The sequence below is a fragment of the Terrapene carolina genome, unplaced genomic scaffold, assembly GCF_002925995.2.
Source record: "Terrapene carolina triunguis isolate 2854851 unplaced genomic scaffold, T_m_triunguis-2.0 Scaffold454, whole genome shotgun sequence".
NCBI lineage: Eukaryota > Metazoa > Chordata > Testudines > Emydidae > Terrapene > Terrapene triunguis.
This window is the reverse complement of record NW_020664805.1, coordinates 698,430-713,013: the sequence shown is the minus strand read 5'-3', so window position 1 is coordinate 713,013 and position 14,584 is coordinate 698,430. Positions and strand designations below refer to the sequence as shown.

General features: G+C 44.8%; 1 protein-coding gene across 1 annotated transcript in view; it reads left to right on the top strand.

The window, feature by feature from the left end:
- HSF5 (heat shock transcription factor 5) overlaps positions 1 to 14,584 on the top strand; it is a 58,948-nt gene extending 44,364 nt beyond the window's left edge. The window contains exon 6 of the mRNA XM_024217163.2: positions 14,517 to 14,584. Within this exon, the coding sequence (XP_024072931.2) occupies positions 14,517 to 14,584 (68 nt within the window). The remainder of the gene's footprint in view (positions 1 to 14,516) is intronic.

The window sequence follows — 14,584 nt, the reverse complement described above, 5'->3', positions numbered from 1 at the left end:
GAGTCTGACCCACCCACTCCACAGGGATGACTGCACTATTCCATCCTCTCTCACCCCCCATTTGGATACCATCTCTCCCAATTTCAACCTGCATGTCAGGCTATAGCATCCAACAAGTGGGTTTTGGAGGTCATAAGGTCCAGTTACTCCATCCCCTTCTCTTCCATCCCTTCCTCCTACCACTGCTTCTCCATCCCTTTTCGGGGACCCATCTCATGATCAATTGCTTAGACAGGAGGTTGCCTCTCTTCTATGCTTAGGAGCTACAGAACCCATTCCAGTATAGCTCAGGGGAAAAGGGGATTTAGTCCAACTACTTTCTGGTTTCCAAAAAGAACAGGGGATGGAGGCCAATATTAGATCTCAGATGTAACAAATATGGGGACTCTTGCAGCTATAATTCCCTCCATTGATTCTGGGGATTAGTTTCTGACTCTCAACCTTCAAGATGTTTATTTTCATGTCATGATTCATCCCTCTCACAAGAGATTTCTTCACTTTTATAGTCAACCACGACCACTACCAGTATTGCACCGTCTCTTTTGGCCTCACCTCTGCCCTAAGGGTATTCTTAAAGATCATGGTAATTGTAGCTGCCCACCTATGTCTTATGGGGATAATCGTCATCCCTTATCTCAACAATTGGTTGCTCAGAAGTCCCTCTTATCAAGAGGTATTGTCAGCAGTACAAGTGACAAGGTCACTATTCCACAGTTTAGACCTCCAACTCAATCTTGAGAAATCCACTTTGACACCAATACAGCAGATCTTTTCAGGACTCCTGCAATTTAAGATCCTCCCACCATTGTCATACCATCAGACCCATCCTTCTTGGGATAGGGGGTGTATCTGAGGTCAAACACAATCCAGGACAAATAGTCATCCCAAGAGAGGCTTCTTCATATCAACCTTCTAGAGTTGAGAGCAGTGAGAAGTGCTTGTATTCACCTTCTTTCTCTGATCAAAGTCAAATCCATCAAGATCGTGACAGGCCATGTGGCCTGCATGTTTTACATCAATCATCGGGCAGGGTGTGTTCCCTCTCACTTGTGATGGAGCAGTAAACTGCTGGAATTGGTGCATGGCCAACCAAATAGTGATCTCAGTTTCTTACCTCCCTGTTATACAGAATACCACAGCGATGACCTCAGCAGGTACATCTCCTATAATTACAAATGGGGACTTATGAGTCCTCAACACCATATTCTTACCTTGAGGATTTCCAGAAGGGGTTTAGATCCCTCACTCACTAGGAGATGTTTTCCTTATTTCCTGGGCAAAGAGCCTACTTTACAAGTATCCACCAACACCATTGCTCTTCAAAGTTTTGAACAAGATAAAGAAGCATAAATCCATAGTCATTTTGATTGCACATGGCCAAGACAAGTTTGGTATCCTGACCTGATTTGATTCACTTCTTGTCCACTGCTGAGACGTTACCTGTTGTCTCAGGAGACTGGTTTGTTACTTTATCCCGGATTAGAAATTCTGCGACTTCAGGTGTGACTCCTTGATGCTTCTTGGGGATAGAGATTTTCTGTTCAACAGAGGTGCAACAAATATTGTTACATAGTAGAAAGACATTTACATGAAATACTTCAGAAATGGAAGAGACTTCACCACTGGTATTCCCATCAAGTTTCTCCTGTTCACTCTCCTCTTCCCCCAGTTTTAGTTTACCTGTTGGAATTGAAAAGATCTGGTCTCCTTAAGAGTTCTCTCAAGGTCCTCTTGGTGGCGCTGTACCTTTCATTCACTGGTAGAAGGTTTTTCAGTTTTTTCTTACCCCCGAGACCGTAAGGTTTCTGAAAGGGCCGATGAACCTCTTTCCACGGATTAGAGAACCTGATCCACTATGGGACTTGAACCTCATTCTTAATTGCCTTATGAAACACTCCTTTGAACCATTAGCTACATGTTTGCTGCTGCTTCTAGCTATTGAAACAGTTTTCTTGGTAGCCATAACTTCTGCTTGGAGGGTTGGAGAATTGGAGGCTTTAGTAGCAGATTCTCCCCCGCCGCCGCCTTTTACAGTGTTTTAAAGGACAAAGTATTATTGTGACTACATACCAAGTTCTGACCCAAGGTGTCTTCTCAATTTCATATAAACAAGACCATCCATATCCCAATTGTTTCCCTCAAAACTACATCAGACTTGGCAGGATGCTACCTTCCATATGTTAGTTGTCAGATGGGCATTAGCCTTTTATCTGAACAGAACCAAAACTTTCTGAAAGTCTACTAGGCTGTTTGTTTCAAGTGCGGACAGTTCATGGGGATCCACAGTCTCCACCCAGAGGCTCCCCACTCAATCTGCACTTTAGGGCAATGTTTCACTTACATGGGATGATTAATAGGCAAACAAGGAATTATCGAGCCAAATGGAAAATATTCTTTATTTGTTTTTGCATGACAAAATTACGCTCCTCTGCAAGCGACAATCCACAGTATTTTGGATCACTCATTCTCTCTCAAGCAGTGAATAGCCTCTGGTACAGGCCCACATATTTTCTTACCCTACTGTGACAATATTTCTCAAAGAACTTGCCCATGCCTTTCTTCCAATCAAAGAACACCTCCTCTTTGGATCTCAATGTAGTGCTAACTGATTGATGGGCCCTCCCTTTGAGCCCGTGGCCACCAGCTCTCTCTCTTGTGCTGCAGTGTAAACCCAGGGTTAGTGGGATTTGAGTCAGCTGACCCGTGTTAGGGAACCATGGGCTTGAGCGCCTACACTGTTTTTTAATCCTACATTAAGACTTTTCTAACTCGTGCTCAAACTTGGGGGCTCTGGCATCCATACTGCAGCGCACAGACCTGAGACAAATCAACCATATCCCAAAGTCCTTAGCTCCTTCCCAAAATGTGGCCACTCTACCCCTGTGATCATGATGCACTGTGAGAAAACTGTACTGCCTACCCTGCAGACTACAGGAAGTTTGAACAGTCTGCCAATACAGTCTGTCGAGCAGTCATTTTGGTCGGTGCGCTCCCAGCTACTGGAGCCAGCAAACATGGAGGCACCTTTTGAAGAACTTCTCTTGCTTGTGCTTTCACTCGTGTCAGGAAACTGGCAGAGCATCTGTGAGGTGCTGGTGGACATTTCAGTGGTGTTTTCTGTCCCACCCAAGATATCTGATGGATTTCCTGATGGAGAAGGAGGAGGAGTACCCTGGCATGGCAGACTCGCACTGGCAGATGCTGCTCAGTACAATTGGCATAGCCGCTGATGCCTCCTATGTAGAAGCACAGACTGGTGGGTCACATTGTCCTGTAGATCTGGGTTGACCAACAGTGGGTCCAGAACTTTTGCATGAAGAAAGCTACATTTCTGGAGCTTTGTGAACAGCTTGCTCCCACCCTCTAGTGTAGAGAGACAACTGAGGTCACCGTTGCTGGTCCGGAAGTGTGTTGCCGTAACCATCTGGAAGCTGGCTACCCCGAACTGCTACAGATTCTTTGTCAACCAGTTTAGAGTTGGAAAGTCAACTGTGGGTAAAGTGGTGGTGGAGGTATCTGAGGCAATCAGGTGTGTGGTTTACCCTGTGTGTGGCGGGCAGTAAAGATATTCCAGAGGTAATTGCTGGCTGAGAGAATAGGGTTTCCTTACTGCTCCGGGGCAATTGATGGGACTCATGGACCCATAATTTGCCCTCCTCAAGGAGAACATGAGTACATAAACCACAAAGGCTACTACTTCATTGTTATGTGGGCCCTTTTAGACCACAGAGGCCAATTTACGAGCGTCAACGTGGGCTGTACTGGAAAAGTTCACAATGCCAGAGTTTTTTGCTTCTCAGGAGTCTACATTCATGGACAGGCTGGGACACTATTCCCACTAAATGACATTGACATAAATGGAGTTACTTTCTCCATTATTCTGAGGGACCCCGAGTATTCCCTTTTGCCTTGGCTTATGAAATCATACCCTGATTTCAGAGGCCCTGGCAAAAGAAGGTTTAATTACATTCTCGGTAGGTTTAGAATGGTTTAATGTGCTTTTGGCAGATTAAAATAATCAATTCTGGGCAAAAACTGACACTCTACTTATTCTTGAGAGAAATGATTTTGTGAACCACAGATGGCATGGACTACCTGAAACTGAAATGGACTAGATTTGGAAATAGAAAACCGTTCCCCAAACATACACACTGAATTCACCATTTCCAGGCAGCTCCATAGACCAAACAAGAATGGTTACAGAACGGCACATTTCAAGTCCTTACTATTGAAAGGAAAACATGAGTGACTAGCAAACATCTGTGACTTCACAGTGAAAAGACCTTTTACAGCTGTTATGAATGTTTGAAATTTCCAGTTGCCATTTTGAACTCCATGTGGTCAGGAGATGTGGTTTGTGGGGGGGACATCAAGGTGCTCTGATACAGTCCACCATTAGCAGACACATGCTAGTAGCCAGGGCTTATCATAACTTTAGCGTTGCTTCTTAGAGCAGAAATCCCTCCCATTACTGTAATAATAAACTGTAAATTGGAGTCATAAACTTACCCGGCTCTGGGGCGACTTCTGACTCCACTGGGTTTGCCTCAGGCTCAGCAGCAGACTGTTCCTCCTAGGAGGGGAGGGGGAAGAAGGAGGGTAAGAGGAGGGGAAGGGGCTCAAACAGCTCTTCCAAGTAGGGACCTAAATTTGCTGTTTATCCTGATCCACAGCCTGCTCTGGGACTGGTTTCATAAATAGTCATTTCATGCACCTCATTCAGGGCCTGCTGCTGGCTCCCATCAGTCTCCATGCTGGATTCAGGGGGCAGCAGGGCACCATCCTGGCTGATCAGATTGTCATGAAGGACAGTTGGCTCTGTGCTGAGCACAATGGCCAGCTCCTGGTCAAACTCCTGATAAAATGGGCATGTCGTTGCCTGAGGTGTAGTTCTTTTCCCTGGTCTTCTGTTGCTTGTTCTTCAGCCTCTTAGTATGCTCCCTTCATTGATCACCTTTCCAGAAAATTTGCAAAGCTGCCAGCTTTTTAGCTATCTGCTGGTATGTATAGTCATTCCTGGTGTGTTTGCCGAAGCCTTCAGTTGTACTGGCCTCGCACCAGAGATTCACCAAAATTTGGCTGTGTTCCCATGACCAGGAAGCAACAGGCTTTAAAAAGGGCTTGCTCTGATCAGTCTCCATTACAAATCCAGGAGGCTCTCTGAATAGTGCACTTGCAGCTCAGGGATCAGAAAACAGGTTAACGCTGACTTGAGCTGCTGCCATATGCTAAGGGGGGATGGCTTCTCTTTTCAATACAGTTGATTAGAGATTGTTGGGATAGAGAGAACTAAGGAAGTTGTCCCATGGAATTGTAGGATACTTCTGGCGGACTCCCAGGACATGTTTTAAGTGGGGCTGCATCTACACTGCAAAGCAGTAGGGCTTTAACCATTGGTTCCAGCTTGACTTGTGCTCAGGCCCTGGGACCCTGGGTCTGAACCCTGGGTTAGCGCAATAGCAGTGTAGATGCAAGGGGGGTTAGGCTTGAGCCCAAGCTTAAGTATGGGCTTACATTGCCATGTAGACATAGCCTCTGTTATGTCTCCACAAAGATAGACTCCCCCTCTCTCCGTTGGTGCCCCCCTTATATTATTTTTCACAAGGTCAAGGTCACCCTCTGGCCTCTCTGGGTATGTCTACACTGCAGTTAAAAAGCTGCGGCTGGCCCATGCCAGCTGACGTGAGCTCTCAGGGCTCAGGCTAGCGGGCTGTTTAATTGCGTTGTAGATATTTGGGCTCAGGCTGACTCTTGGGCTCTAGGACCATGGGAGGTTGGAGGGTCCCAGAGTTAAGGCTGCAGCTCACGCCCAAAGGTCTACACCACAATTAAACAGCCCCTTAGCCCGAACCCCACAAGCCTGAGCCAGCCACGGGTGTATAATTGCAGGGTAGACATACCCACATAGAGTTCCTTCTCAGGGTTGTCTCAGACTTTCACATTAGCCAGTCTATTCATCCTCCTGTTTTTTCCCCCCAAACCCCTTTCTTCCATAGCCAAAATAAAACTCCAAACACTAGGTGTGCTTAGAGCAGTGTCTGTTTACATGGACAGGACTACATCACTTACAGCTAATAGTCTTGGTGAGGCTCTATTTGTGAAATAGATAACGGGACAACCAATGCCTTCACAGTGGCTAAGTGGGTTTTGGACTGTATACATGCCTGCTATGTGCTAACAGAGATCCTCCTGAACATTTGACTTGAACCCACATAGTTTTCATCACCTCCCTCAATAATGTGCCATTGACTGAGACTTTTAGGGAGTCATAGCATGCAAGTCACGGGAGGTACCGCTCTACTCTGTGCTGGTTAGGCCTCAGCTGGAGTACTGTGTCCAGTTTTGTTCACCAATGTATAGAAAGGCTGTAGAGAAACTGGAAAGGATCCAGAGGCAAGCAACAAAGATAATCAAAGGAATGGAATGCAAGCCATATAAACAAAGGCTAAAGGAACTGGGTATGTTTAGTTTGGAAAAGAGGAGATTAAAGGAGTGGGGGAATATGATAGCGATCTTCAAATACTTGAAAGGCTGCCATAAAAAAGATGGAGAAAAATTCTCTCTTGCCACAGAGGGCAGGACAAGAGGCAATGGATTCTAACTACAGCATAGCAAATTTAGATTAAATCTCAGGAATAACTTCCTAACTGTAAGAACAGTAGGACGATGGAACAAACTTGTAGAAGCTCCTTCAATGGAAGTTTTCCAAAAGATGCTGGAGAGCCATCTGTCTTGGATAGTTTTTCCTCCAGATCAGATTGGCAGAGACCCTGGGGTTTTTTGGCCTTCCTCTGCAGCATGGGGTATGGGTCACTTGCAGGTTTGAACTAGTGTAAATGGTGGCTTCTCTGTAACTTGAAGTCTTTAAATCATGATTTGAGGACCTTAGTAACTAATCCAGATGACTAGGGGTTTATTATAGGAGTGGGTGGGTGAGGTTGTTCGGATGATCATGATGGTCTCTTCTGACCTTAAAGTCTTTGAGACTCAACAAATCCTGCATCTTGGCAGGGGGTTAGACTAGATAACCCTCATTGTCCCTTCTAACCCTGTGGTTCTCTGATTCTGCAGCCAAGCCAGATGGTGCTGAAGGCATAGCAGAAGAAACTGTTAGACCCACAATAGGGGCCTCCTTACGGGATGGGGAGGCAGATACCGGACACAGTGTTGGTATATAATACTCTAAGTACTCTTTATTGCTTACAAAATAAACCTCATTCAATCCACATTCTTACCCCAAATATATTACACCAGAGTCCGCAGATGAGAATGAAGTCCTGATGGCCAGTCGAGGTTCAACCAGATCAGATCACAAGATGTGGGAAGCCGGCAGAAAGACCACATCTATATCCAAACAGGGCTCTGGTTGTTGATAGATTCCAAACTGCAAATGTAGGAAGCCTCCGTTTATAATCTACTTCATGACATCATTAGTTTTTTGTCTCTGTTGTTTGGGCCTTTCACCCACAACTCAGTTCCAGGCAGGCCGCCAGGATCCGAGGCATGCTATTTCCTCCAATTCTTATACATTTTTTATAGCAGTCCAGCTGGTGGTGTTTCCTTATCTGCTGATTCTCCATATATTTCCCAGGACATAACAGTTGTTTTGTACAATAGTCCTTGACCGCTTGAAACCTTAAGCTTTTTGCTTTGTGAGTACATATGTTGCCAACATGCAACATATGTACTCATGTCAAAACACACTAGTTCATGTCATCCACACTAGGCCTCCATGGCCTATAACATATTACATGGATATATATATCTATATATATATGTACATATCCCAACATTTCCTCCCTTTGATACATGATTAATACCATTAATTATTGTATCACTTTATAATTTTGCAAGCAATTCAATTTTATATATTATTTGCTCCAGAACTTCTTGTCACTTTCTTATTCGGCAGTATAGACATAGCATAATGAAGGTTAACAAACTCATCAATGCAAATAATATGATAAGAGGATGTAGCATTCAATTTAGAAGAGCTGTAGCACTGGGAGACCATCCTTTAAAAACATCATACCAGTGATGGACTGTCAATTGTTCTCCTTCTTTCCCCAATTTTAATATTTGACCATTGTGGACCAGAATGTTTATTTTCCCAGCTGAGCAGATTTAGATACATCTTTTGCATATTGCCTGATTTTTTTCATTTTCATCAATCAAATTTTCCCATTGTTCCCAGTGTATCCCCAAATCAAAGGACCAGTCCGCATCTTTTGGTATCCAAACAATTTCCTTTTTTAAAAATAGAGGACCTTGGTAAATAATTCCATCAATAATGACATTGTTACATTACATTTACATGACTCAATTGGCCTTTTTTTCCTCATACTTCTCCAAAATACACGTTTTTCAGTGGTTGCCACACAAATACACCCATTGCCTAAATCAAACACTCTTGTGCCATTAGAGGCTACATTTTGCATGGTACAGTGTCCGCTTGAATGGTTCAGATGACATCCCTCTAGGGACCAAGTTAGCTGTGGGCACACCCATTTATTTCTCTCCCACTCCTCACAATGTTTTGTTAATTCTACTAATTTATAACCCCCTTCTTCTTGAACCAGGTGGGTCCCACTTATTTCTATTTGCCATAATTCTCCATTAATAATTTTTGGCAACACCCAGGCCATTGGTGCTTTTCTCTGATTCCCTGTGTTGTGTAACAGCATTCTGCCTTTCCACTCTCCCCTCAGAGTGGCTTGATTCCAATTAAACTCCATATGTTCCTTTCATCCTGCAATTTGTTGATTCGATTCAAAAGGCCATTGCCCATTACTTAACAGATTTACCATTCTCTCTATATATTGTATCCCATAAGTTTGCATCTCTACACATCATATTGCTAGTACAGTTTTATTGTTAATTTCAGACACACCAAACAGATTTACATTTAGAGACGTTTCCAAGGCTTGGGCTTGTTTCAATTGGAGCTCCACACTTCTTATTCCTTGCTTTGATAATTCACCAACATTTTGTGTTACATGTGTCTGTATAACCCCCAAAATCTTACCCAAGGCTGCCATTTTCCCTTGTAACATCTCAATATCAAATGATTTTAAAACTCCAGCTCCAGCACCAATGCCACCTACAATATATTCCCCTATACCTCTTTTATTTCGTATAGTCCCATTGTTGTCGCCACACTTGTAATAGAGGTAAGGCATATGGCACACACTCCAGTTGTTGTGCATTTACGTTTATTTGCATTCCTTCCAACCAGATCGTTTGGTCCACAATAGTTGGGGCTTCAATTACTTCTCCCCTTCTATATTGGTGTTCATCTGCCATGATTCTTGGTGCAATCTTCATTCATTCTACTAGATTCTATGAGTTCAAGGACATTCCTACCGAATGAGCGATTCTAGACAATTCACCATCCATGTCTGGCTCTCCACTCTCATCCTTCTATTATAATTCAAGTGTTCTTGACGTTGTTAGGTCATATGGCCACATGCAGTTACATGCTCCAGCATGCAAGATTGTACCTTCACCCTCTTCAAGCCTTGTCGGTTGGTCTGTCAGGTATTCGACGGGCTGGTCCGAGTGCCTCCAGCAATTCTGGACTCCCTCCAGTGCTGGACAATTCAGAGCAATGTATGCTAGGGTGTTCCCTTTGCTGAACCTCTTCCAGACAGAACCATAGTCACAGATGTTTCCACAATAAGTTGGGGAACACATTTGAGGGAATTGAAGTTACAAGGTTTGTGGTTGGAGCAGGAAGCATCTCTTCATATAAGCATTCTGGAGCTTCGGGCTGTTTACAATGCACACAAGGAATGTTGAGCACAGATCAGGGGCATAGTGGTTCACATACTCACCGACAACACTACAGCAATGTATTATGTGAACAAACAGGGGAGACCAGTCCTATCAGCTTTGCCAGGAGGCAGTAAAGTTCTGCCAATTCTGCACTGAAGAGAACTTCATTCTCACAGCTGTTCATTTACCAAGTGCCCAGAATCACGTGGCTGATCATCTCAGCAGGAATTTCTCTCAGAATCACGAGTGATCTCTGAAGAGCAGTGTGCTGAGGTGCATATTCGGAGAATGGTGTATTCCTGCTGTTAACCTGTTTGCAACGAAGGACAACAAAAAGTGCCGTCAGTTTTGCTCTCAAATGGATCTCAGTCTGGATTCCATGACAGACGCATTTCATCTGAGTTGAGGATCAGCTCAGATGTATACTTTACTCCCAGTCCTGCTCGTTCCTTAGGTAGTCCTCAGGCTAAGGATGGATCATGCCAGACTGATTCTCATTGCATCAGTTTGGCTGAGACAGTGTTGGTTTTCCAATCTCCTCAGTCTTTCTGTTCTTCCATCCATTCCTCTTCCTTGTCCCGATCTATTGATTTCATACCATGGTCAGATTTCACACCCTGCGCTGAACAGTCTACACTTCCCAGCATGGATGCTGTGTGGTTAGACAAGGAAGAGAAGCCCTGTTCCAAAGCTGTTTGACAAGTTCTGCTGAGCAGTAGAAAGCCCTCTATTAGGACTCCCTATGTGGCAAAATGGAATCGTTTTTCCATCTGGTCCCTCGTCTGGGGGACTCAGCAATGCAGTCATGTGTTCAGAACATTGTTATACCTCCAGTCATCTGGTTTGTCACTCAGTTTTGGTCTTACATCCTCCAGTTCAAGGGGAAATCAATCTTCTTGAACTCTTTGGTAGTCAGATTTCTGAAAAGGCTCACTTGTCTCTTTCCACCAGTGAAGGAAGTGATTCTCAGTGGGACCGTAACTCTGTGTTGGCCAGGGCCCTACCAAATTCATGGTCCATTTTGGTCAAGTTCATAGTCATAGGATTTTAAAAATCATAAATGTCATGATTTCAGATACTTAAATCTGAAATTTTATAGTGTTGTAATCATGGGGGTCCCAACCCAAAAGGGTGTAATGGGGAGGGGAGTTTGCGATATTGCCTCCCTTACTTTTGCGCTGTTGCTGGTGGCGGAGCTGCCTTCAGAGCTAGGTGCCCGGCCAGCAGCCACTGCTCTCTCGCCGCCTCCAGCAGCAGCACAGAAGTGAGGGTGGCATAGTATGGAGGGAGCTTCACTTTTGGGGGGGGACAGGGCTGGCCTTACAGGTGGGTGATGTTGTGGGGGAGGAAGGGGGGTTTTTCCATGGTCATCTCCCCCACCCACACAGCTAGCCCAAGGCCTCTTTAACCCCTGGGCACTGGGCTCGGGGAGGGGCATGGCTCAGGGCACAGTGGCTGAAAGCTCCTACTGTACTCCGGGCTGGGTCAGATCCACCTCCAGGAACCTCCCCCAGCTGCAGGAAGCTCTGTGGCTGCTGGCTGGGAGCCCAGTTCTAAAGGCAGCGCAACTGCCAGCAGCAGTGTAGAAATAAGGGTGTCATGGCAGGATATTGCCACCTTTACTTCTGCGCTGCTGCAGGCTACATCACTACCTTCAGAGCTGGGCAGCTGGCCAGCAACTGGTGCTCTCCAGCCACCCAGCTCTGAAGGCACCACAGAAGTAAAGGTAGCAATACCACGCTCCCCCCTTCAGTAACCTTGACCCCTCCCCACAACCCTCTTTTGGGTTGGGACCCCCAGTTTAAGAAACACTGGTCTCCCTTGTGAAATCTGTATAATATAGGGTAAAAGTACACAAAAGACCAGATTTCACAGTCTGTGATACGTTTTTCACAGCTGTTAATATGGAAGGACCCTACTCATGGTACCTCCATTGGAGCCCTTGGCAACTTGTTCTATGTCTCTACTATGCCAAAATAAAGCGTTTCATGTGGCCATAACTTCTGTGAGAAAAGTTAGTGAGCTGCAGGCCCTAATGGCAAATCCTCCATATACCCAGTTTTTCATGGACAAGATTGCTTTGAGACTTCATCCTGAGTTTTTGTGTAAGGTGGCATCACAATTTCATCTTAACCAGACTAGTCACTTACCTGTATTTTTCCCAAACCTCATTCGAGTGCTGACGAACAATGTCTTCATTCCTTGGATGTGAGACAATGCATTTTACTTGGAAAGAAGTAAGCCATTCCATTCATCTTTTTGTTTCTTTTGTGGATTGTATGAAGGGTCAAGTGTTCTCGGTGCAGATGATTTCCTGGTGGATAACATCCTGTATTACAACGGCTTATGTGGTAGCTTGGATTTCACCTCTGCACAGGTTAAGAACTCATTTGTAGAGGTCCGAAATAGCATCAATCACATTTCTCAGCGATATTACAATATTGGACATATGCAGGGCTGCTACTTGGTCTTCCATACATACTTTTACCAAACATTATGCTATTACGACTGCATCCAGATCAGATATGAATTTTGGGAAGACAGTGTTGCAGGCACTTCTTAAGTAGACTCCGAGCCCATCTCCTTCTGATACTGTTTGTGAGCCACCTCAGTGGAATACATCTGCAACCACTTGAAAAAGAAAAAACGGTTACTTACAATTGTATTGTAACAATTGTTCTTCGAGATGTGGGAGCAGCTGTGTGTGATAGAGTGGGAATTTTCTGTAATATTTTTATGAATCCTCTGTGTGTGCGTCAGTTTCCCTTATATTTTACGTGACCCAGTGGGGGAAAAAGGACCACATTTGCTCTGAGGGCAGGCTAAGAGACATAGGGGGGTGTGTGTGTGTTGTGTGTGTGAGTGTCAGTGATCTAGCTTTCTGAGCCTGAATAGGTTATTAAAAAGGACTGGCTGAGGAGACAGTGGAAAACCCAATCACCAGGCCATTGATCCATAGCAACCAATGACCCAGAGAAAGAGGGATTTCTCTGCCTCTAAACAGGGATGCTGAGGAAAGACCCCAGCTCGAGGACAAAGAACTGGAAGGTGTGAAGTGGAGGATAAAGTGTTGGCATCTGAGAACTGATTAAGGAGGTCAGACTGAGGCTATATCTACAGCCTGTGTTAGCATAATTTATGTTGCTCGGGGTTGTGAATAAACCACCCTCCCGAGTCCTGAGCAACATACATTACACTCACATAAGCGCTTGTGTGCATAGTGCTCTGTACAGCGCTCGAGTGGGCACAGCTGTACCGATACAGCTGCAGCGCACCTGGTGAAGATGCTCTATGCTGGAGAGTGTCTTCACCAGATGCGCTGTACATATAGACATTTCCTGAGAAAGACAGACAGAATCTGAAAATTGAGTTTTACTACAGCTTGGCTAGGACTCTGGGCTAACCAGAATGCTTTAACCTTTATTTCTCTGTGTTGACCTAAGGGTTTTCTATGCTGTATTCCAGTTGACTTAATAAGCCCTACTGTTTGGAAAATACTGCTTGAGTGTCACTGTAAATGCTTGGTGAGGTGCATTAATTCCTGAGAGAGTACAAGTTTCTACCAGGAATCTATCTGAGTTGGACTTGCTGAGCAGAGCTCACTGTGTGAAGCAGGAGTGCTAAAGCTCAGAGGTTCAGTCTCAGGAGGTGGTGAGGCTGCGTGGCCTACCCTGAAGGAAGCTTGGGACCCCTTGTGAGTTGGGCACATCAAAGGGGTTCCTCCAAATGACTGTGCCAAAGTTGAGGGCATAGCACTGATCCTGTGGATCCATGGCAATGGGTATTCCATGACCCACTCTCCGGCCCCTCAGCATTGGAGTCTACATTCTTGATGTATGGTGTGGAGGAACCGAGGGGGGGTCAGCGTGGCGCTGCCCTTAAATAGCCTGGGGAGTAGCTCAGGACCAGAGCATGCGTGCCACCCCTACAGATACTGCTAAGGATGTTCTTTGACTTTAATGCCCTTTCGCATGCACACCTGAGTGGAAAACATTTCTGCACCCTCATCTTAAAGAACAACAATTACAGTACAGGTAAGTAACTGTCTTATCTGTTGACTTCACTGCATCAATACACTTGAATCATAGTTTCAAGTTTTTTTTCCCTACTTTGAGGGCTAGGAAACTCTTTACATCAGAAATTCATCTTTCATTTTTTAATCACATGACTCCAGGAGCTGGGGCCCTAGGCATTTACAGAGCCTATGCCTTAATCTCGCCCTGTGGATACATCCAGAATATCTTCACTCTGCTTAAGCAATGTAAGTTTCAGAGAGGAACATTGGTCCATGTTTTTCCAAAGTTATCTTCATTTGAGGACAGTAAATGGTTGATTTTGAACACTGCTTATGCTTTTCCTAACTGACCTCTGTGTACAGGATGGTTGTGGACACTTCATTTGTATTGTAGGAGAGAGCAGGAAACAGCAGATGCCTAAGGGCTAATATTCTGGCAAGCAGCAGCACAAATAAACTAACAATCAGCAGTGAAATATTTCACCTCAGTCTAGATAGGTATATGTCAGATAAAAATTGTTTAGAAAGGTGCAGGTGCCCAAAGTCTGAGCACTTGGCATTCCTAGACAATGGCCAGCAAACTCTTGAGGTTTAGGCTGGCTGTGGGCTACATTTTATACCAGCTCCCAGAAAGTAGATGAGAAGAGACTTGAGAACCCTGCCCTAGATGTAGTTAGGTGAGAAGCACTCATGTGTACTGTATAACCGCTCCTTTTTTTCCTCCTAGATCTCCATCTACTGGTGGATGTAGCTTGCAAACAGGAGCACTTTCCAAAAGAAGAATTAAGAGAGTGA